Raw genomic sequence first — 23798 nt, forward strand, 5'->3', positions numbered from 1 at the left:
GCCGCAGCTCATTGTAACCGATACGCATGTACCTCCCTTAAATGGTGCGCTTATGTGTGTGTGTGTGTGTGTGTGTGTGTGTGTGTGTGTGTGTGCGTGTGTGGGAGGAAGAAATAAAGGGAAATTACCTCGTAAAAAAGACGAAACTGTTGGGGTTGGGGATGACAAATGAAATTAAAAGCCACCAGAAGCATGCCGTCGTCACCTTAAGATTGTGCGGCTGATAAAGCAATCCCTCGAGTAGATGTGAGCTGGTAAGCTACCCCCAAGTGCAAGCCACAGTATTTATCACCACAGCTTCCGGTTGGTGGTCGGAAGCTAAGAGACGATACACTCTTTCATTGAGAGACAACACATTTTGTTTAGAGTGTAGAAAACCAGAAGTAGCGCAGTGGTTTATGGTAGTAGGTACCGAAAACGGTTAACAAAAACAAAAACTTTGAGAAAATAATATTAAAAACTAACAATTGAACAAGGCAATAAATTAATACTAAACCATATCAAAACTCGGAAGTAGAGCAGTAGTTTATGGTAGTTAGTACCGAAAACGGCTAACAAAAACCGAAATGTTGAGAAAATAATACTAAAATCTAACAATTAAACAAGACAATAAAATAAAACTCAAACATATAAAAGTATTAAGCACAGCCAAATAATGCAATGAAAGCGAAAGACAAACAGGAAGAAATTCAATCTGAGAACGAATGAGTGAGACGAAAGTAAAACACCTTTTTTCGATATCGAGCAGAAGATAAACGGTGCAAGATATCACATTAGCTGTCATTGTCACAGTTATCTTCACCCGTCGCGTTCCCTGAAGAAATGGCGTCTAAGGTTCTTGGTCCGTCTCACTCAATCCTCCTTTTCCTCTTCAAAATGATCAAATTACCTCCACTCACTTCCCGCCAACAGACAACTAGAGCTCCTCCGACTATCGGGAAGTTTGAGAAAAAGAATGGTTTGTTACAAATTTCTGTGTGCTACTACTTCCTGTCACGACTTTCTTGAAGCTCTCGAGGTGGCGCTCGGGTGGGGAAAATTAAGATCCGAAGTGTGGTGCAGCTCATGGCAACCGGCGCAGGGCTGCCGAGATTTATGTTCACGCAATTGTGTGCTTGATTTCCGATCGTGTGATGAGAATCAACAGCATAAAACCACACGGAGGACAAAGAAAGCCAGTGGGAAGCGGAGAAACCGGTCGTGCAGCGATTCATCGGCATCGTGCTGCTAATAAAATTGAAATAAATTTTAATCCTCGCCGATGCGAGATGGAAACGTCCGAGCCGGAAGCTGTAATACCGGTAGCATAAAACACAACAAACGATCATTCCGGTATCGATGGGCAAACAGACATAAATCCTTTGGTCAAACATGAGTTTTCTCATTTGTGGTGGTCATCGGTAAGAAAATTAAATATCTTCTCCCGATGAACGTGTTATTATAGTAAAAGGAAACAAATTGAAACAAAATCTCACCCACCGGAAGCGGGAAGGTCGTGTTGATCTTGGCAAAAGTCTCAACATTGATGCACCGCAAATGGACATTTCACATTCGAGGCACGTACATCGCATTGATTCAATCACGCCCCAATGACGAAGGGAGGAAATGTAAAGAAATGTGGCACGATAAAAGGTTACAAAACGAATTATATCTTCATCAGTGTGGAATTGATCCTTTTCGATACATCGCAGCAAAATGGTTGACTGAACGTGTGGCAAAACATTCTTGCTGTTTGGTCAACGTGTACCTTTTCAATCGTAAAAACCCAAACTTTTAAATGTTTTGAAAACTCTTGTGAATTTTTTTAATAATTTGATTATTGATCACATGTGACATTCCATTTGTAATCGAATTTTATCGAAGAGTAATCAGTTACGAATGGAGGGTAAAAACAAATCAACAAACTGGTTTGTTCAACCTTATTACGTACACATATGAATTAACAAAAGCAAATAAGAAAATAAATAAGGAATTCCCCAATTAATATGTAGCTTCACAATAAATCGGAAAAACGATACAGTGTTTTTCATATCAAAGGAGGGGCTTCACTTGAAAGTTACGTTTTGATTTAATAGATACAATAACGACATATCTTAAGATGTTGATATTTCATCGATTTCCCCAAGTTGTATAAACCCTGTTGTACATCTTTGGTGCATACACCTTAACTAACGTGTAAAAGTTTGTTTTGTTTCTGTTAGTAAAACTGAGTTTGAATTGTAAAATTCAAACAAATCTTCATCAGCAAATACAGTGCGTAAACTTAATGTGTGGAAAGTTTCAGAATCGACAGTTCAGTATTGGTCGAGTTTTTAGTGTACAGAAAAGTCCATTCATAGAAAAGCCAAAATATATAATAGATAACATTTATTTTCATTACCTCAAAATGAACTCCTTTAGAAGGAATTTAGTACAATGAGGAGTTTGAATTAAGCATATTTTAGATTGAAAAAATCAAGACCGATTCAGCATTTGAATATCGGTACTAAATATTGAATTTTAAAATGGTTCCTTAAATCACTCAAATTTATTCGTTTTACCTGCTGCCCTAGTCGTGATGAATGAATAAACAAACACCAAACCAACACAGAGTACCATCACCAGTTTTTGTCCCTACGCCTGGAGCATTTATTTAGAACCAATGTTGTCCAATTCGTGCATGCCTCAAAACTGTCACAGCAGCTTCCCAGCGCCTTCCAAATGAGAACAAATTGCACTGACACAATTTATGCCCCATGTATGTTATTGCAAACCGGGCTGGCGGCGTTTCAGCTCGTAGGGTTTCGCTAACGAGACGTGCCACAGACAGGACCGTATAGCACTATCATAAATTCATTAGCAAATTTTCCGGCCTCATTTCTTATGCTCCCTTGTCCGGCACCGTGGGAGAGCTGACGTTCGCAAATGTAGGAGATCCCGGTCGGAATCTCGGAACACGGCCAACGTCTCATCCGCAGGGCAACAAATCTTACCGACCGTTGTGGTGACACCTTACAATCGATTCGTTTGAATAATTTCCAATGCACCGTACTATCGAAGTTGGCACACCGAATTTTCCCACATCACACAGACAACGGCATCGTCTGGGATCGATAAATAAAACATTGCCCTCTTGCTCAATCGTACGCGTCGCCGGACGTGTTGAGGTCGAGTCTGGAAAAATCCACCCAATTTTATGCCGACAACGGAAAGAAGCCCTTCTGGCCGAGAAAGTCGTGTTTCCAATCGGGATGGGCTACGAAAAACCCAAATCCAAATCCCCCCACAAATCCCTTTTTGGTCGATTGGGGCGATAAGGTGCGTCCCATTAGTCTTGACAAAAATCTCCAATGTCGCCCAACGTGCCGTGGGCCTGCGAGTCCCTTAGGGGCCCTTCTTCTCTCTGTTGCGTTTCGCCCTTATATGGACATTCGTCAAAGCCGATCTTCGAGCCTTCGGTTGGTGGGTGTGAATTCGGGGTGGCAGAGTGGAACGAAACAGCAAAACACCCCCAAATGTGGGCAACTTTTGCAATCAACGACACGAACGGCGACACGAACATTCGACATATTTGTTGGGAATTTGTTTGACCGAAGGGAACGCGAGCGAGGGCAGGGAGGCATTTAGTGGCCTCCGAACGGGGCGCTGTGAAAGATTAAAGGTGAAATGCGTGTCAGCTTTGGAGAGCAAATTCATGAGACACGATTTTCGAGTGTTTCGTCCGTCCGGGTCCGATCAATCCCTGCGCTCTGTTTTCCAGAAAAATCGCGCTAACCCGATCGAAACAATCCGGCGTGAGGTGTTAATGCACGTTCTATTGTGAACGTGCGCTTTCAAAGCGAATCCCAACTCATTCCCTTTCCGTGCCTGCATGGTCGAACTTTTGCACCAAACAATCATAAAACATCCATTAACTCCGCCAACGACAGCATCGGCATCGGGTGGCCATAACCAAACGAAGAAAAAAGTCCCTAGAAAATCAACAAATTTTCGACCATATGGTCCAATCTGGTGGCAAACTCGCTCTGGCATTCCTTTTGATAGACGACAACGACAGCAATAAAAAAAAAGATTGCACCCGTTCCTCTCGGTCGTGCAACGAGCTGACCAACGCGAGGAAACTTTTCTGACCTCATGAAAAATGATGTAGCGTCTTCCGGACAACGCTTGATCGGCTGGCGTGGTCTGTTAGCTTATCACTTTTTGCAACCGAAGATCAAACAACGAGGACAACGAGGTAAAGAGGAGCATTGGCGCAAAGTAGCGACGGTTGGTTTGCAAAATGGTTGCTAGTTTTTGTTGCCCGCTTTGACATACTAATGGAGGTGGCTCTTGACGAAAATCTATTAAAATCTCATTTAGCATCAATCAGCGTGAGCGTGGTGGTTGTTAAAGAGAAACTATAACTCCAGAGTGGAAATTAAAGTATCCAACTTTCGCGTTTTTAAATTAATTGAATAGAAAACGAATCGTTAATGGGGGTTACGAAAAGTTTTTACCATAATTTTCAAGTACATCCTTCATGTAATAGCATTCCGTATTTTAGTCAAAATCCAGGAACATTTGCAAATTCGATTTTTTTATATTATTAATTCGATCGTTCTCGACAATTTGGTTTTATTCAAAATATAGTTTCCTTTCAATTCACTAACAATCAAAATACCTTTACTTTTCTATTTAAACATGCATTTTGCAGATTTATGCAACTAACAGACAAGTTCTTTTTTTCTTATTTGATCAACTTACCCTAGAGAATGTCGTTCAGTTTTTTTTTTCATTTTTTTTCAGTTGAAATGCTCAGTAAATGCCCATATAATAGACAACTAAACAATTAATCAGCTTTCTTGTAATTTTGGAAACGCAAATCTTTTGGTACTGGTCAAATTGTCGTATTCTATAAGTTAACAAAGCTCATGTAAATATTTAAAAGCTTTTTCGTTCGTTGGGAAATTTCTTAATAGAATTACATACTAATAATAAAAACTCACGCAATTTTTACTGACATAAATTTGTTTATCCTTGATTGTTGCATGTAAGACTTTGTAAAAATAGAAATGTTAGCATATTTATGTAACACTTACAGTAAACGCCATTTTATTAAAATCTAAAATGGCGCATTCAGTCGTCCGAATTATATATTGTACGGAAGGTTATGAAAGCTACGTTACAATATTACAATTCTTAAAGTTTTAATATTGAAGTTATATTAATATTTTGTTTGAGTTTTTATCACGCAAAATAACTGCATCTTTTCTGCATTTCATAAAAGAGCTGGAAAACTCGCTGGATTGACTGTTAATAAATTTGAAATTTGATTGTTATGTTCGAATAAACCTTTTTTTTCCTGCGCTCTGATTTAAAAACCACAACACAAATTGCCGTATTTTGTTCTCGCTCCACAATGAGAACGAGAGAAAATCACATTACACCTCCACAGCGTTTCTTTATTGTGTTGAAACCCCAGTAAATTGCAGCGATATAAACCCAAATCTAATCACCGTGATCCTTCTCACCGCGAATCCAGGCAGCCGACTCGGGCCACAAAATAAGCGCAAAACTTCATCACTCACCAGCTCACGGCCCACAATGGAGGCGCATGGTCATCCTCGTCAATGGTAGCAAAAGTTGCGTTCATTACGTTCCCATTGCAGTGGTGTGTATGTGCGTTCATGGTCAGACGAGACGCTCTAATCGATTTATGGTTCAATTTGCTTCCCGGAAACAATTTTCTTTCCGATCCTTCCCGTCTGCATGTCTCGTCTTGCCCAACTGCTTCGGATAAAGCGTTTCCTGAAGAAAACGGGAAACCCGTCCAAAGCGATATTTGCTCTGGAATGGCTTCATTTAATATTTCTTCCAATTTACAGCCGTCCGGTTCCGTGGGTCTTAATCATTCTCCTTTAAAACCCACCCTCTCCCCCTACGGCCCGAGATGACGACCGGTTTTCGTTTATCCTGGTACTATTAAAGTGTTTTGAGATATTATTTGATTACCAGCGCTCCATTTGAGCAATTAAGAGTTTTCATCAAAATTAAATTTCCACAAGTTTACACATTCCAGAAGAATCTACATGAATGTTTTATCTACATTGTTGTTAGCATTCCAGCCAAACACATGCCATGAGAATGTTAACCAGTAATACTCAATCCATACGCTGTATTACGCTTATGTGTGTAGACATATCAAAATTTGTCTTTTAATGCCCTAGAGAACACATATAAAAATATTATTGATTCAACTAATAATTGTTAATTCCAATAACAAATATATTATACGGAAAGCTCTTTACTTTGTTACTTATTTATTACAATTAATTTTATCAATAACCGCGTGTAAATATAAAGACAAGGGTCGTCCGCGATCTTCCTCACGGCTATAACGAGTTGCTTATTTACGTGTAAATAAAATTATCTGCATGTACTCGATTGATTGGATATCAATTTATTTATTTTGTGTGTAATAATTATTATCGTTTGAAACAAAAGCAAGTATTACTGATGGTTGGCGATTCACACGTAAGATATTTTCATGCTAGGGATGAGTTGTACATAGATTTATTTAAAATTTGAAATTTATTAGAATAAATTTTGAGAATGATGAGATGAATAGATTCGTTTATTTCGTTCTTAAAATGACCACAATTCAGGGAATGGTGAATTAAAGATGGTTTAGAATCTCTGCTTTACAGTGTCATCTCAATCAGACGACGTAGACGACTTGCATAAAAGCGATAATAGAGAGTTAATTTCTTACACTGCCTTGTGTCCATCTCCATTAATACACTTTGTATTTCAAACCTCTTCGGCTGGCAATTTTCCCTACTGTTCCGACATGGTCTGCATCTCATTCAGCTGATTGTGTGCCATTATCACCTCAAAGCCAAGCTGGCAGCGACGGTAAATTAAATTACTCCTGGATTAAGTGGAATGAAAGCGTTCATCCAGCCGTCCATCGCGTCGTCGGCGTTCTTTTCCTGCAGGTAATCCAACAATCCGCACCAACATTCCATTCTCCAGCCTGCATGAGCGAGGTGAAGACGTTCAAACCCGATGGTCAAAGGATAATCTTTGCACCCTCAGGTGATTAAGCCACCTTAGCTTCCATCGCCGTTGAGGAAGTGCTGCCGGGGTGAGTCAGGATGGAGATGATAATATTTGTGTTTGTATCGCGCCCCGTCGTAGATCGTCTTCTTGAGCTTGTGTTGCGTAAGACGCTCGCCCTTGATGCTTTTCCACAAGGTGATGTTGCAAAATCGGGTTTAAAGCATCTTAAAGATGTATTGAAAGGAAACAAAAATAACAAGTTGTTCCTTAACACATCAAGCGATTTACTAAGACAGCCCAAAGTCAATAAGACCTCGTCAACCAAACCAACATTGAATTATGCGAGAAAGATATTTTTCCAAACATAGAACCGTTGATTGATTGACAGAGCGGTAAAAGAAATTCAAAAGTAGGATGATTTCTCGTTCAATTCGAATTGTTTTCCACCGTAGAGAGGTTTCCTTTTCCTTTCCACGAATAAATACATTTCAAAAATGGTACTTTATCTTTTTGCTGTTTTTTTTCTCATCCAAACAAAAATTGAAGGACATTTGAAAAAGGCAAAAACCTCATCAGCTCAACAATTGTTTCCCCAAACGGTTCGCCATCCCCAAAACCAGTATGCCCCGGGGGCGTTCTTTCCATGCGCATTATCTCTTTAAATGTACCGGCAAGAGACGGGACGACCGAAGCTACATGAGCAATCGATGGAAAGTCAATGCTTGCCGACCTCAGCCCCGCACCGGGTTCGCCCGTCGCCCCGGGACCATCGTCAAAGTTACCAAAATAAACGATCCCATCAACATCCGAAGATATTGTCATTCGTTTCGGTTTCGATTCGTTACGTCCGTATCATGAATTTCATCATCTCATACCAATGCGACTGCAGAGAAGAAAGAAAGTGAAAGATACCCACACCAAACAAACTCGTGAGGGTCGAACTTCGGGAAGGTTATTTTTTGTCCCGTCCTGACTTAAGAATGAAATCACGACGGCCCTTTCCCGTCGAACCGAAGGCAAGCTGCATGTTGGTCCCGCTTGGGTAGCGTTGGAGAAATCATACACTTTGCGAGCGGCGCAGAGCAGCCTTCCGCAACGAAAGCATCGTCCCATTCGGTAGCCCGAACTCTTTTCAGCTTACGAAATACCAACACGCCCTCTACGACGGGGGAGAGGAGTTTGAGAAAAGTTCACACAGTGGGCGAAATGGATCGGCTTAATTTGTCAAATGGCGCGCGGATGAGGTAATAAATTGTTTGGGGTTGAGTGTGTTTTATTTTCCCGACACCTTCTCGTGCCACATATCACTAGATCAATTCGGGCACGCGGGATTTCATGCAGAAGTGGGAAGAAAAATAAGGAAGAAAACATATTTATCATACATACGTTAGTGAGAGTCAGGAAGATAATAGGGACTAGATATAATATGCATTATTGATTCTTAGTGCGTTTGAGTGATTAGCTAAATTAGATTTATTTTAAAAAAGCATTTAGAAGCTTCAAAATAAATACTCGACTGCATTGCACAAAAACTTTATTGCTTAACTCATGCTGATTGATAGTTTTATTGCTACAAATTAATTAAAGCAGAATAAATAACGGCAATTTTATGGGATGTGAGGTGATTGGAATAAGTCTTCCCTTCTTGGAACCAACAATTGAAATCCAACATTAAACGTTTTTAATTTTTTTGTTTTCAAACAGAATATGTTTGTCTAAATTATACTTAAAACAAATTATTTCTATTAGGTTCATCAGCTAAACGTAAACATGCCCGTTAAAATTCCCTTTCAATCGAGAAAAGATAAGTAAGATTATTTTAATATTTTCTGGAATCCAAATTGATTTAATAAGTGATTTGGATGATAACTGCAAACATGTAAATACTCCTGGGACATACGATTCAGAAAATGTGACAATGAAGTTAGAGTGAAATTATGTGTGTGTTACAAAGGAACAAAACATGTTTTGATTTGACAACATATGATACATATGATTATTCATCATATGATATATATATGACATTATATATATTGATCTCACCATAAACTAAATAATAGTTCATCAACAAATTTATCAAACCACTTTTTGCAAAACATTTTCTTCCCTTCTTTCCCAACCTTGAAACTGCGCTATACTAAAAACGACCTGTTTGCCAACAGTTGGAAAGGCCAAAATTCGAACGAATCCAACAAGAAACCACCAGTTGACTTTTGCTATCTCGTTCGCAGCCAAAAGCCAATAGAATCGACGGGGTTGCTGAAAGCGCCGGTTTGTTTTTCCTTTTCATTTATTATTATTTTTTTTTTGTGGGCCCCAATACCCAAATATACAGACGAAAAATCGCACCAACCGAGGCACGAACGCACACGTACGTGAAAACTCATTTCGGATTCCATGGTCGCCATGGTGCATCTCTTTTCATTTCCACTGCAAACCCCCAACGGCGTAATGGTGTCCTGTCCTAGTGTCACTGTGGGTGAGCAATAGAGTGGGCCTCCCTCGTTCGCCTTGTTCCTACTTCAACAATCCTACACCTTTTACTCCTCGCGTACCAAAATGGGCATATCATTTCGGGCGAACCGCCCCGCAGCGAGCGCCACCAGCGCCAGAGAAACAGGAAAAAAAACTCGATACATATTTCGGCCCGGTTGCAATAGTTGTCGCGACCAGGGGGAGGGGGGATGGAGTGTGACACGTTTGGTGGCGCGATTTTTATTAGCCCCTACCGCACATTAGCTCGCACCGGGGGAGGCATAGCATCGTCACTATCAGTGGTCGGTATGCTGTCGGGCGCAGCATAATTTCACGCTGCGTGTCGCGACGGCAGGGAAGCGTACGGATTACTTTCGGTGCGCAGCATCCCAAACGGCGCCCCATGCACGCACTCCCACGCAACCCCAAACACCGGCCACGACCAGCAGCAGCATGGGCAGCAGCATGGGCAGCGTGAGCAGCAACATCGGCACCGGCAGGCACCAAGGCAAACAAATGCTCACGGTTTTCGGGACCGGCTGACTGACTGACAATCGAACGCGTCGCATTTCTAGCAATGTATTTCTTTTATCTCACCGTTTTTGCTTCCCTGTCCTTTTCTTTGCGCCCTTTCCCCCGATGCAGCTACGTCCATTTGCCACCGAACTGTGGCAGATCGGAGCGGACTCGTGACTTTTATGCTGCCCTATGGGGTGGGTGTAAGTAAGTGTGGGTGGCATTACAGACGAGACGGGGTGCACGGGAAGTTGACGATCATCTTACCAGCGTTCGTGATTTGTTTGCCGTCAGTTTTTTTCTTCTCTCCTTTCGTTCTGCTCTTTCACTCCCTGTCATGTTGTTTATGTTGCTGCTGCTGCTGGTGTGGCTTTTGCTACTGCCACTAATGCTTTAGTGCAGGCATTATTGTTTCTTTGCCTTGCGGAAGGCAGTTTTTTTCTTTTAGTGTATCTTTTTCTCTACCGTACCGTACAAGACTCCACTTGCTGCTTTGACACGAGAGCAATCGATCGTGTGTCTTTTGACCAGCAAACAAATTGGGTTTTGACTGGTAGGTGGTATTGGTCTTTGTTGATGATTATTTGCTCCGTCTTCGGAAATGGGGATATTAAAATGCGATTTTTCCTTTATGGTGAATAAGCGTGACCCTCAATAATAAATAGCCAATGAAAGACTAAAATAACTCTCAGTGTACACAACATTGATAATTGTCACAAACTAGTATAATTATTCTATAAACATGAAGGTTTTTCAATAAATGATAATCACACAAAAAAAATTTATTTAATAATATATAAATAAATAAATAAGCAATAGTAAGCAAAACTACATAAAATGTACAGTATCGGAGATCTGTTTTCTGTGTATTAGTAACCAGTTGATTCATAGTCATATTTTGAAAATCCTAGCATGCTTGGATTAGAATCATATCAGAATCAATCAAGGTTTGCAAACTATTTTTGTAAGTTTTGATGATTCGATACAATTTTGTTCATTTACGAGAAGATCAAACCTTCAGATTTTGTTTACGAATGATTTTTAACAATTTGTTTTAGGCTCATAATGTGATGTGATAAATATAGTATTTGCAGAGCACCTCAATGTGCGGCATATTAAAAGCATAGATGTTGAAGACATGTTCTTTGATTTGATTTGGCTTTAACATAATGGGGGGGTAATAAATCACACACATTTTGTATTATGAGCAATTGAATATAGTATTTACTAACTCAAACTTTATGAATAGTATAACATAACAACAATCTATTGTTCCCAGAGATAGGTCCTTTTATTTGAGGTCATAAGGCAATTGATTGGTTGAAATAAATACTATCATCATCACTGTGAATGTGAAGGTTTTGTGGCAATTTTATAAGTTATTCTCAGTATGCACTTTTCAGACAAAAAAATACTACCAACATAGCAACTCCAATACATTTTAATAATAACATACACCAGTAATGCCAGCAAACCACCAAAAAAACCAAAGTGTCATAGTATTACGATACTTGTCAAATGGAACAAAAATTTTTGTTCGCCGACTTTACACACAAAACACGCAATGTAACAAACTCCTGCAGGAGTGAAAAAAAATCCGCTTTACATGCTCAATTAACCTACCCGAATTGCTTCCCGTTTGGCAAAGTAATGAACGGTAAGAGTGTGTAAAACTACCATCACGTACGAAGGACTCCAGCGTCAACCTGTCGATCAGGGCGGGGGAAATGATACGAAAGGACGCAGCGGTTGCATAAATTCAGCATTGTGACAAAACTGAAAAGCTTGCTCTGAACGAATTATTAATTTCGGCCCTTTTTCCATCTCTCCCTTTTAACTGATTCTACGACACGAAACGCAAGTGCTTCCGATTTTAGTGACGTTCCGAGGGTTTTCCACCGATTTTGTCTTGTTTCCTCGCAGTACTCGTCCCAACCAGTGGTTCCACACTCGCGGCTGCATAATCTAGCAATTTTCCACCATTCACCGTTTGCGATACGCGCTCCGAACACGAGCACGGAGCTGTAGGCGAGGAAGGCATGTTTGTATTTCGGCTGTCAGCTTTGTCGGAGTGGAAGGATTTCCTTTTCGTTTTTCTCCACTTAGAAACATACAACAATCCCTCACCGTCGGCCGCTTGCTGCACGGCGACTTCCGTACCGGGGGTTTTGTTTTTAATCCTCATAAATGATCCCGTTTTAAGCACGACCGGCGAACAAAAGCTTTTCTTCCCCCACCAGCGCCAGCAGTTTTCCACGCGTTGCCCATGCAGGTATGCCATCCAGAAGGATGGAAAATTGTTCAGCTAGATTTCATGTTCTCCTAACCATCGCTACCCGGTCATCCTTACTTCCTTCCGGCACCCGTCGCGGGTCTATTCTGGCCCGGAAAAACAAGTTTTACATGTGAAACAACCGTTCACGAGCCCGGAAAGCTTGCCCAGTAGTTTTACTAATTGAGGTACCGGGTGGTCACGCGGCGAAGGTAGGACATGAATAAGTCATAAGCCTTCATAGACCAGAAAGATCGCTTTTAATTGCCCTCTCCTGGCCGACCTTTGGCGTCCGTGTTAGCGGGCTGAATGAAAGTAACCGAAATATTACCGCACGCTTCGATGACGAAAGAGAGAAGGCTCCGGGGAAAAGGAGGCCCGAATGGCAAGTAAAAAGAAAAAATTGGAACTGTCAAAAAGGAAAACTGAGACATGACTTAACAAAAAACAACAGATAGTTGAACGCAACGAGCCGTCGGCCGAGAGTGTCCCTCGAGCATCATCTTTCCCGGCCGTGGCTAAAACCGCGGAAAATGGAATGAAGAATCACATAAATGGAGAATCAACTCTGGATGAAGTTTCGTCCGGGCTCGGGTTTTTTGTCCGCCGCGAACTACGTACTTTGTTGGTGGGGGGGGGGGGGGGGAAGCTTTCAGTGTACCATTCGTTGCTTGCACTTCCGTCGAGGCGAACCGTTTATGGCTTATGCCGAGGAACGAACGCCCGCCGGAGGATCAACTGCCAGAGTACGAGGGAAAACAAAAACGGACGCTGCTTATTCGCAGTCGCCTGTCTGGAAGGCGTTTTCCGTGACTCTTGAGTCTTTCCGGCCTCCGACCGGACAACGTCAACAACAAAGAAGCATCCGTCTGTTGTAGTTTGTTTCCGGTTGCGGTGGCTTTTTCCACCGCACACCCGCTGATGGTGGCCATCATTTTCACCTCATGCTACGGTTCTACCTTGTTTTTCTAGCTTCCTGCCACGATGGCAGCCCATCTTCTGCACATCGCTTCATAAACCAACATATTGTGCTAACGCTCGGTCGAGAGGAACGGAGTTGTTTAGCGGCCGGAAAACACCGGACCAAGCTTTCCACCGGCTTGCCCGTTTGCCCGAAGAGGAACACCATTTTTCAGCGGATAAACCCCTATTTATTATATGTAAATTAAAACCACATTTAATTGCCACCCGATGGGGTTGGGTTAGTAGATGAAAATGCATCCTAATGAGTTTCCCCCATACAGGAACCTTCGGTCCACTCGGGCTGTCCGCACAGTGGAAAACAACGGGAATTGAGCTGCACAAGGGTTTGTTGCTAGGCCACATATACACGGTTCCTTCTCGGGTTTACCGAGTTGCTATTTTTTATTGTTTGACCCCTGGAAAAGCAACTAAAGCAAGCGCTTCAAGTTTTCCATGCCGTCCGGAAATCCGGCCCGGGTTGCCAACAACCGTACCGGTTACTATTTATCACGCCGTAGAGCATGTATTTCATTTTAGTTTCAACCGGTCGTTTTTGCTTCCATTTCCGATGGTAGAAGGGGAAGAAGAGCTAGGAAGAGTTTTCTTCAAGCCTTGCTCTGCTTTCTTACGAGGTCAATTAAGTTAGTCGGTATGAACTTTTACACTGTGGCAATAATTTTTTTTAAGTATTAGGTACTATTTGCAATACTAGTCATGTTAACGTTCGAGGAAATTCCAATCATGGAAAACTACAACCTCAAACTAGTAAAAAGAGTTGAAGTTTTCCTGAAAACTATGTCCAAACATAAACTGCAAATCAAATAATATAAGTAAAAGAAGGAATAAAAAATCCTAATTGATTGAAGAATGCCAAACCACTTATATCATAATACTCAAATGTATTGATTTGAGTAAGCCTTTAAATTAAATTCAATTTATAATTTTTCTCATCATTCTTGAGATTTTTGATAAAGTTTTTCTTACGAATATTTTATGCCTTGGCCTCTTGATTTTATTTATTATAAGGATATCAAACTCATTCATAAATTACACGAACAAATAATTTGCACATAACAAACAATTGAGCTAGTTGTTCTATCAACGCTTCCTTTTTTCGTGTGAATGCAAATGTTATCTAGTTTATTAATTAGTTTTAATGATCTTCATCAAACCCAGTATAAAATAATGATATTCCACAATTCAAGAATGAGTTTTAATGCATAAAGGTACATATATGGCTTGGTGTGTGGGAATCATTCAAGTTCTTTAATGAATATCTATAATGCAAATGAAGAGATATGATATTTTGTAGAAAATTATAATTTACTGCTTATTTAGTAAGAAACTTCAAAGCAAAAGGATCTGTTAGGAGCATAGCTCCCATAAACCTGATCGTGCGCACAGAAGCAAATGAAATAACATTAAAAATAAATTCACATTCCACTCCTGGTCAGCACAGACCATTGATAAACGAGTGTCGTTATGAAAAATTATACTCTAAGCTGGAGATAATTTTAATTTGAAAATAAAAACACGCAAAATAAATGACCCCCAAACCACTTTAATATATCTTCATCAATTGCAGCCATGGCCCAACGCCAAAGGGCATTTCCATTCTCGGTGTATGTGAGTGTGTTGGGTTTGTTTTTCTTCTTTTAAGTAATTTTCATTTCCAATTTGCAGTAAACCTTAGACCGGCAGTGCCGGCCCCGCGATGTGTTTTCAACATATAAAAAGCTTAAACTACCAAAACAAAAAATCCGCCGAAAACTCGAGAAGAGAGGAAAAAATCCCCCGAAGAAGGTGTAGAAGAAATCCCAGGTGTTTGTGCGTGTTAGCTCTCGAAAACAAAATGGTGCCTCATAAATTACCACCGAAGAGATAAAACTTCAACTTGAGCGGCCGTAAACTGAGCCGTGTGCCTCGAATGAAAAGCGGCAGACTCTACCGTTGCCACGCTGCTGACCGAAGGAATTAAGATTTGTCGAATCGCCAGGATCTTCCAGGTCGGGCTGGCTGGCCAACCTTTAATTCTCGGAGGCAAAACGGAAAAACCAACGAACACCCATATCCGGACGGCGCCCTTGTTGGACGCTCAGTTTAATGGTCCGCAATGTATCTTCATCATTTGCGAGATTTTCACTTTCGGCTGCGAAAATCCCCCAAGTAAACGCTCCGACTTCCCGATTACCTTAACTGCCAATTTGTTAAAGTTTATTTCCCTTTTCTTATCTGTTCCACCCTCCCCCACGCAGGGTTGTTTCCTTGCGTCAGCAATTACACCGTATGATTGCCCGGTGTGGGTAATCGTTTAAATTCCGTTGCTTCACGGTCCCTTTGTTTAGTTGTTTAAATATTAGGACACACATCTTACGGTCGTATGAATTCCCAAGACATGCGATACATTTTATGCCCTTCTGCTTTTTCTTCGTGTATTTTCATTTCCACTTCGGCTGTAGTGTAATAAAACTACTGCCTGAGGGAAGGAAAATATGGTCATACTACAGCGCCGGCATCCTTACGTTCTTGGAAAAACTTCTTTTTCCTACCAGCAATCCCTTTCCACACGCAAGCGATGACCCTCCGTTTGTGGTAGTGTCCAATGGCAAGCCACCGGACCATTGAACGGTTGACCTAAAGAAAATATTATCGTTTCCCGATCGGTGGACAAAAGGTCGGGGATACCGGTCGGTGGGGGAGTGGTTTTTCATCGGACATTGCTTCCTCTCCCTCCCCTTCCCTGTGGGGCCAATATAATATATTGAATTCTTGTCGCAAGCTTTTCTCAGTATCATTTCCTACGGCTTTGCGAGCCATCAACCACTCGAGCCGATTTTCCGTCTCCCCTAGTTCCAAGAAGTGCACTCACCTAACCGATAAAGTACATGAGTGGGCGGAGGTGGAAAAGAAAATGTAAAGAGGATCGAAAATTTCATCCTTGCACACGCCACTCAGAGCGGGTCCATCGATGAAAAATGACTTTCTACCGCGTGGCGAGGCCGGAAAGTAGGGCTTTTCTGGAGTTTTCTTCCCTCCGTTGAGTAGCGATGACACATAATGGACGGCACCCAACAAGGAAAGAACGATCGTCGGATCCTTGCTAGTTCTGATCGTTCGATTTTTCCAAGGAAAATAGCCCAATGTACAACCGGCAGCAAGTGAGCCATAAACCCTTACAGGCGCGTAAGAATGAATTTAGAATGTGCTATCTTTATTATTATGACTTCGTTTTTATTTTAATGGTTAAATATTTAGCCTCTTTTTTTAGCTATAAAGTCTTTTCCACAATTATTGCAACTCTACGTATACAAAAATGAAAAACATAAAAGCATCGCTTTTGATAATTTTAAAATTGTTAAAAGCATCTATTATTGCGAAATACGCATGACATGTTTGTGATAATAACACATATTAGAAAATATATCGCGAGAAAAAACTACTATACGATGCAACTTTTAAAATAAAAGATACATTTTGAAAGTGGAAAAAACAAAATGAAATCAAGGTTGAAAAGTTAACCTTAGAATCAAAATAATATCCGAAAAAGCATAGAAGAAACTTTTAAAAATTAAAATTTTTTTAAAAATTACAAATCACAACGGTAAAACAAACTAATCATAATCACAGAGGAAAACTACTTGTGAACCCTGTTTAATTTAAGTAAACTGTACTATGTAAATGATAACTGTAAGAACGACAAATATTTCATAATAGTAAAATTAAAATAGAATGCGCAGCAATCATTTCATTACTTATCAGTTTTGAATACGTCCCCAAAAACTGTGATAATGTAAATAATTGTTATGACATAATGGTGTTTTTGTTCAAATGCCACATGGTGCTTTAAAGGTTTGAAAAAACTCTACTCAGTTGTAGTGTCACAGCAATAGAAAAAAAAGGTTTCTTTAAAGTAAACGTCAGAGCCGACCACTTACCAGCGCTCTCGGGACAAGTATCGGTCATTTGGTCCCCGAGTCGGGGAACCGACAGAATCTACACGGAACAAGCAAAAACCACGCGCTCCATTTCGGAAAAGGTCGCATCGGGTACAACCGGAACGTTGGAAAAGCATTTTACAAAATTAACCATTATTGTTACTGTATAGAGAAGATACCGATCGGAAGGCAAACACACGAGGTACGCGCGGTTGAGGGGACGTTTACTTTAGAGGAACATTTTCTTCTTCAGCTTTTTTTTCCTACTACGCAGAGATCGAAAAGCGGCTAATGTTGCACGAGTAGGGCAATTTGTTCGTCCATTGTTGGAGCGGTTTTCATCAGATGATTTGATTTTGTCTCTCCGGTCGTCGTGCTGCACGACGTACTGTTAGGGAGCTGAGAACATTTTATGACTGCAATCGAACGCTGCCACTTCTGCCCAGCCCGACGTGGCACACAGCGTGGAGCGTGCTCGAATTTTCTGCCCCTCGTTGGGCGCAGAAAGGTGTTTAAAATAATCGAACATCATGAATTTTAACGTCAATGAAAAGCGAAGTACAAATTAAAAATCATTTACGAGTCCTTCGGCTGCAGCACGCCGAAAGCGATTGTGAGTCGACGCTCGTCTCCAATAAGTACAGGAATAAATTTTATATTCCTTTCTATCGAAACGGAAAACCCAAAGAAACGACCAACAGGTGTCGAAAGGACCTTCGAGCACATTCCAACCGTATTCCCTACCGGCTTCCTGCTAGTCAGCTTACGATTCCAATTAACATAATTGAAACTTCGATTAATGACCGAGCCGAAGAGGTGGAGTTTTCCACAGCCATCACACCTCACCATTCCATTGGACGCACGTAAATGTCAATCAACTCGCCCGCCGAGATCGTAATGGAAGCTCAATAAACCGTTTCAGTTCGTTACTACATTTTGCTCTCGATGTTTTTGTTGTAATTGGCACCACGCTCTTGGCTGAAGAATTTTCCCTTTTTCCCATTTTCCCTACCGAAGCACAAAAGCGGGATGCTTTAATTAGGTTCCTTAAGAGCAAACAAGTGAGAAAACGTGGCCACAGGGCGTCCACCACAACACTCCTCCCGAACTCGTTCGCTTTTCCTGTCCCACCTTCATCACTCTTTTTCCCACCCACTCTTCACCACTTCACCCCACGAACTCTGACCAACGACACGAGATAATTACTTTCTCTGCGCCGCTGCTGCTGCTGCTGCACGGAATTTACGAGCACATCGAGGAAAAACGAGCTCACAACCACCATATCGCCGCCAGCAGCTGCATTTTGTTCGAAAGAAAAATCTCCCCCCACCCCGTTCCTAATAGTTCCCACCGTTTCTGCCCCGTCGACGTAAACGATAATGGTGCACTAATAGTCAATTTTCACTGCATCGCGCCGTGCAAGGGAAAACCCCTCGAGCGGTCGAGCGTCTCGAAAAATCGCCATCTCATCGTGTACTTACCGACTATCGATAAAACAACACCGGCAAAAATGATGACCGCCAACCGGCGGCAGTTAAATGGCTGCAGCATCCCGGTTCGTCTTCGCGATCCTTCTTCGTCGGAAGCCATTTCCCGGGGCGGGATGGATTGCTGGATTTTCGTTTTCAACTTTTTTCTACCACTGCTCCAAAACAACAAAACCAACCTTTCGCGAAACCGAATGGAAATTCATCCGAAATGGATCGTTTTAGAACTAAACGGGACGTTCACTTAAAGGAAAGTTTTCCCGTAAGGCGAAAACATAGGAAAGTAAAACGATTCTACTCTCGGTTTGGGGAAATTGTTTTGGACCGCGCGTTACAATTTCTGGAGTTGTGTTATCTTCTCAAAGAGAACTAAAAACCTCTAGCGCTTACAATTTTCGATGAAAACTGTTTTAATTATTGACATTCCACCAAACGGTAAACGAGAACTACTTTGATTTTCTTTTGGTCAAAAGCAAACGGTTGTTCCCTTTCAGTGGTAACTGGATGAGGCGTAACGACGAGTCGGCTTTAGCTTCACTTCTTGGAACTCCTAGTCAAAGAATGAACCTTCCGGTCGATGCAGCACTTTGCGGAATGTTAATGAGATTTACGAGCCGTGGCGTGGAATTGTGCCGATCTGCGAATTCAATCAAATCTGCGGTTTTGAAGTGGAATTTTCCTCCTAACTCCGTCAGCTGATGAGAGCAGCAGATGTGGAGCCCGCTAGTTTACAGACGAAGCCGGTGCGCTGTGCACTTGCTTGCAAAATCAATCTGCAGGCGATGACTATTAGCACAACCCCTCTTGCACTGTGTCACTTTTCGATTCTAATCACATTTCACCAGGCACACACAGTCACGCACTAAGGGAAGCACAATCACCACAACGAGACACTGAACGTTGGTGCAGGACACGAACACGCGAACCGATCACGATCACGCACCGCTGACGACTGGCTTCAGTTCAAGCCGGATCGGCACATTTGTATACTTTTCCCTGGCGTTCCGAAGCGTCCGCACTGGTTGACATCGATGTCTGCAGCTGCTCGCCATCCTCCGCCGGCGGCGCACGATGAAGATCACTGCGGGAGCAAAAACCGCCGGGATCAACTCCGAGGATCAGCCGCGCGCTGTCTGATCTCTTTCGCTCGCTCCGAGGCGGTGGGCGCACGGGGTGTTTTGTCGTGGGCGGTCGGATCCCACACGTCCGAAGACCGAGCCAAAGCTAGATAAAATAGAAGAAGAGAAGAAAAATACAAAACCCTCCGCCGGCACGCACTCGCCAACCGATTCCGACTCCGATCGCGACACCTGGCTCGCTCAGGGTGGTGTCGGAGCGTTCGAGCTCCAATTACTCCAATTCGATCGGTGATCGCACCGTTTGATCCACCGGGGCGTTTTCTTTTAACCCCGCGAGATATTCTCAACATCTCATTTCATTTTCTTCTACGACCTCAGGTCACGCCGGATCGGAAATGCGCGATCGGAAGATGAGATGCGTCGCGAGGGAAAAAAACACGGCAAAAGAGGGCCCAAACAACGGCTAACCTCACGCACATCGTAACCGACCGCGCGCGACCGATGGGTAAACAAAATTTAATCAAGGCATATTTTATGACGAGCCGAAAATTATGTCACACCTTGCCGGGTAACGCCAGATTTTATGGTGGACACCACCGGCGCCAACCGTTACATCGGCCCTCCCTCTGTTTTTCCTCAACGGGAAGGTGTCACGTTACAGCGTACGGTATTCCACGTTACGGAGCACGAACGAATCGTTCTTTTATCTTTTTGTTGAATTTTATTCTAGATAGCCTCCTCTCCGGAAACGGTATTACGTGTTTCAAATTCTGTCCATTAAATAAAACCGTACAAACGATGATCTGGTTGTCATCCGAAGTATAGAACACTTTGCGTGCTCTTTCAATGTGATCATTAACAACCCTTTTGCCATTCATAAACGAGTCATACGTTGAATGAAAATTCTTCAAATTATTTAGTTAGTAATGTGTGTAAATGTTTTCTGATGATCCAAAGAAGGAGCTCAAGTGGTGTCTACACACTCACAATAAATCAAGAACGCAAGCAACTTTTTTGGAGAACATCATCTAGAGCAGGATTTCATTTATTCGTTCACCAAATCTGACAGCTTTGTTATTGAAACTACCAGAGGCATAACAACAATGTTTCATCCAGGATTAAGCAAGTTGGATGTTGCACAACACTCTATGTTCCCCAAATTCACTTGATGTTGATTTTTTAAAGTAACCTTTCACTTACGACGAAAGGTTCAAGCTCCAATTGGAAATCATTTTCCGGCAGCAAACAGTGCGATTAGAAGACGTTTTCAGGGATGGAAAAATGACTTTATTTATACTGGTCTTACGATTGTACAGTCGCACTAACTGGACAAATAGCTAAGAAAACCCAAACGGTAATTAAAGCCCCAGTAATTAGCCCCAGTGATCGGTGCCAGCATCTCAGAAGAAACCACACAGATTCGGTAATGTTCTAAAGCTCTAATGTTTTTAATTGTTGAGCATAGAATATATTTCAATAATTCTGAACCCAATTACTAAACAAAGTAGTAATAAATTTTGAAAGCCATAAAAGATCCAACTTAACATTCACAGTTTTTTCTCCGCTGGAAAGCCGCAAGACCGTCAATATGTTTCCTAAGCTGCTGGAACACGCTCTATTTCTGTGGAATAATATGTTTATCTTCGCAAGAAGTTTTTTTTATCGAAACGAATTTTCATTTATTCATTTATTTCGGTAGAACCGACTTGATAAAATTATTAAAATCATACTCAAACGAAGGAATATTGCAAGCAAAGCTCCATTATGCTTCTGAAGAATGCTTCAACATGATGAAGATGTACTTTTTTGAAAATGAGCTATTGGATTTTTCGTGTATGTGTACTGAACGGCCAGAGTTAAAACAGGGAAAGACGTAAAACTATGTAGCATATATCATCATTGTTACACAAGAGATGTTTAAACTCAAGATCCCTAAGGTAAAAAAATGAAACACAATTTTTTAAACTATTTGATCAACGTGGATTTACATAAACTAGACTGAAATTTCGCACTTCTGACAGGAGCGATCGGAAAAATGCATTTCCCACGGAACTGCACTTTTGCTCAGCCGCGCTATTGCACCGATGAGTTGACATCCGAGCGACACGATTCCTATCGTGTAAGCCTTTTCTGTTAATTTGTGAAAATTACGATCCGCGATAAAGGGGTGCGCGATCCCGGCGGGCTCAAACACTGGCCCACGCAATCACCCGTCTGCCACACGATCTACGGCCACTCCCTGCCACCGACGTCGTGCCATTTCGTCGCCGATAGCGGCAGGGCATGATTCATGGGCAATAATTTGTGCGTTGCGTTTGCTGGTGCAATGTGTGCCTTCTGGGCCCGGTGCCGCTGGTGGCCGATATAAAATATTGGGCGAATTTTATTAAGTCAAGCTCGCTCGGCCGGCGACCGGGCAGTAAATTTCCATGCCGGCCCGATGGCCAAATACAGCCCACCCCCAGCATCTAACTCGTTCCGGTCCGGCCAGAACGCGCGTGAACGATTAGCATATTTATGAAAGCGGAATCGTGTCCGCTTGCCAAAAAATCACTTGGCTCGTGCGCCATGCGGGTGTGCGCGTTAATAGACGTCGCAACGATTGTGCTTTTTTCTTCTGCTTTCTCGTTTTGGGAAGATTTACTGCGTTGATTTGGATGAAGTGCGCCCATCGATCTTGCTGGCACGGCACGGATCCGGCGAGGACGGTCCGGACCACCACAAGCGATTTCTTTGAGCGAAACGCATGGAGGAAGCACCACCAGAAACTTGTTCCGCTGCCCAGGTCTATTGTTTGCTGCCCGATTAAACCTTGTCGCTCGATAGGATTGCAATCCCGTTGATTTGTCCACATAGTGCATTCATCTGCTACAGATAAAAAAACGTCTTTACGGCTGTTACTTCATGTTTGACCAGGCATGTGAATGGAGGAAGCACTTTCTAGGTATTATTTTGAGCTTACCTTTGATAGGTATAACAACACTTGTTTAGGATCATATTTAAGAACAAACAACAAAGTTTCTGTTGGTATATTTAGTAACATAAACCTACACCATAAATATAACTTCAATGTCGTAATATTGCACAGACTTCACAGATTAACAGAACGATGAGCATTACTAGCATCTGCGTACAACGAACAACTCGAACATCGAAAGGGTAAACTAAACCAGGTTCGCAAATCACAGCAGCAACATAAAGAAAAAGAAAAAAAATGTAGTTAAAACCATGAAATCGACAAGCTTGCATCACGGCAAAGTATACAATTAAAAGTTTAAAAAAGAAGTTGAGGCCAAAATTTGTCGAAGACCCAGTTGGTCAAAGACTCCGTAAAATAACTAGAATGAAACATTAACCAGACTCTACCATCAGTCATTAGTGCGTTACCGCGATAAAATATTAAATAACCAAGGGCTAGCAATAATTGTTCCAAATGAGAGCTTCCTATTCTTCATGTAATTTTTTCAGATAAGGAAAATTTTATTTTTGTGTGAAATTTTGCTAGTCATTCACATTATTACGTTGACTTTGTGCTGAAAACTATTTAAATCAAGCATTGTACACAAGCTGCTGGAGACTTGTACGCGAGTTTAATCCGAGGTCATTATACTTTCCCGCGTACTTTTGCTCTAGCTAACTTGGTTATGTTTTTCTAAACCACTTCCGTCGTATATAGCTTTTTCTAGACACCTTTGCCAACGGTCATCGAAACGGTAAACTTGATCAATTACCGAATGGTTAAATAATACTTTTGTAGAAACTGGACTTTATTTCTACTTTTCACACGGCACACGGAAGACTTCAGTTTCACAAGGCACACGGTATGTCCGACGTCTATGGCGGATCCACTCGAAGTGACGTTTATTTCTGACATTTCTGACAACTTCTTTTACAAGGTGAGTATAGACAAGGTATGCTTACATTCTAAACTACGCGTCTACAGCTCGGCCAATCCTGACTACCTTAAATTGACCACAATTTACTGGCCCCGAAACATGATTTTACTCTAATATATCATCCGGATTTATCCATCTCTTCAGTTTGTCTA

At 41.8% G+C, this 23798-nt stretch overlaps 1 protein-coding gene across 1 annotated transcript in view; it reads right to left on the reverse strand.

The window, feature by feature from the left end:
• The window catches only part of LOC131293979 (uncharacterized), a 95404-nt gene that overhangs the window by 67372 nt on the left and 4234 nt on the right, over positions 1-23798 (reverse strand). The window contains exon 2 of the mRNA XM_058322029.1: positions 647-694. Within this exon, the coding sequence (XP_058178012.1) occupies positions 647-694 (48 nt within the window). The remainder of the gene's footprint in view (positions 1-646; positions 695-23798) is intronic.

This window comes from Anopheles ziemanni, chromosome 2 (genome assembly GCF_943734765.1).
Source record: "Anopheles ziemanni chromosome 2, idAnoZiCoDA_A2_x.2, whole genome shotgun sequence".
NCBI lineage: Eukaryota > Metazoa > Arthropoda > Insecta > Diptera > Culicidae > Anopheles > Anopheles ziemanni.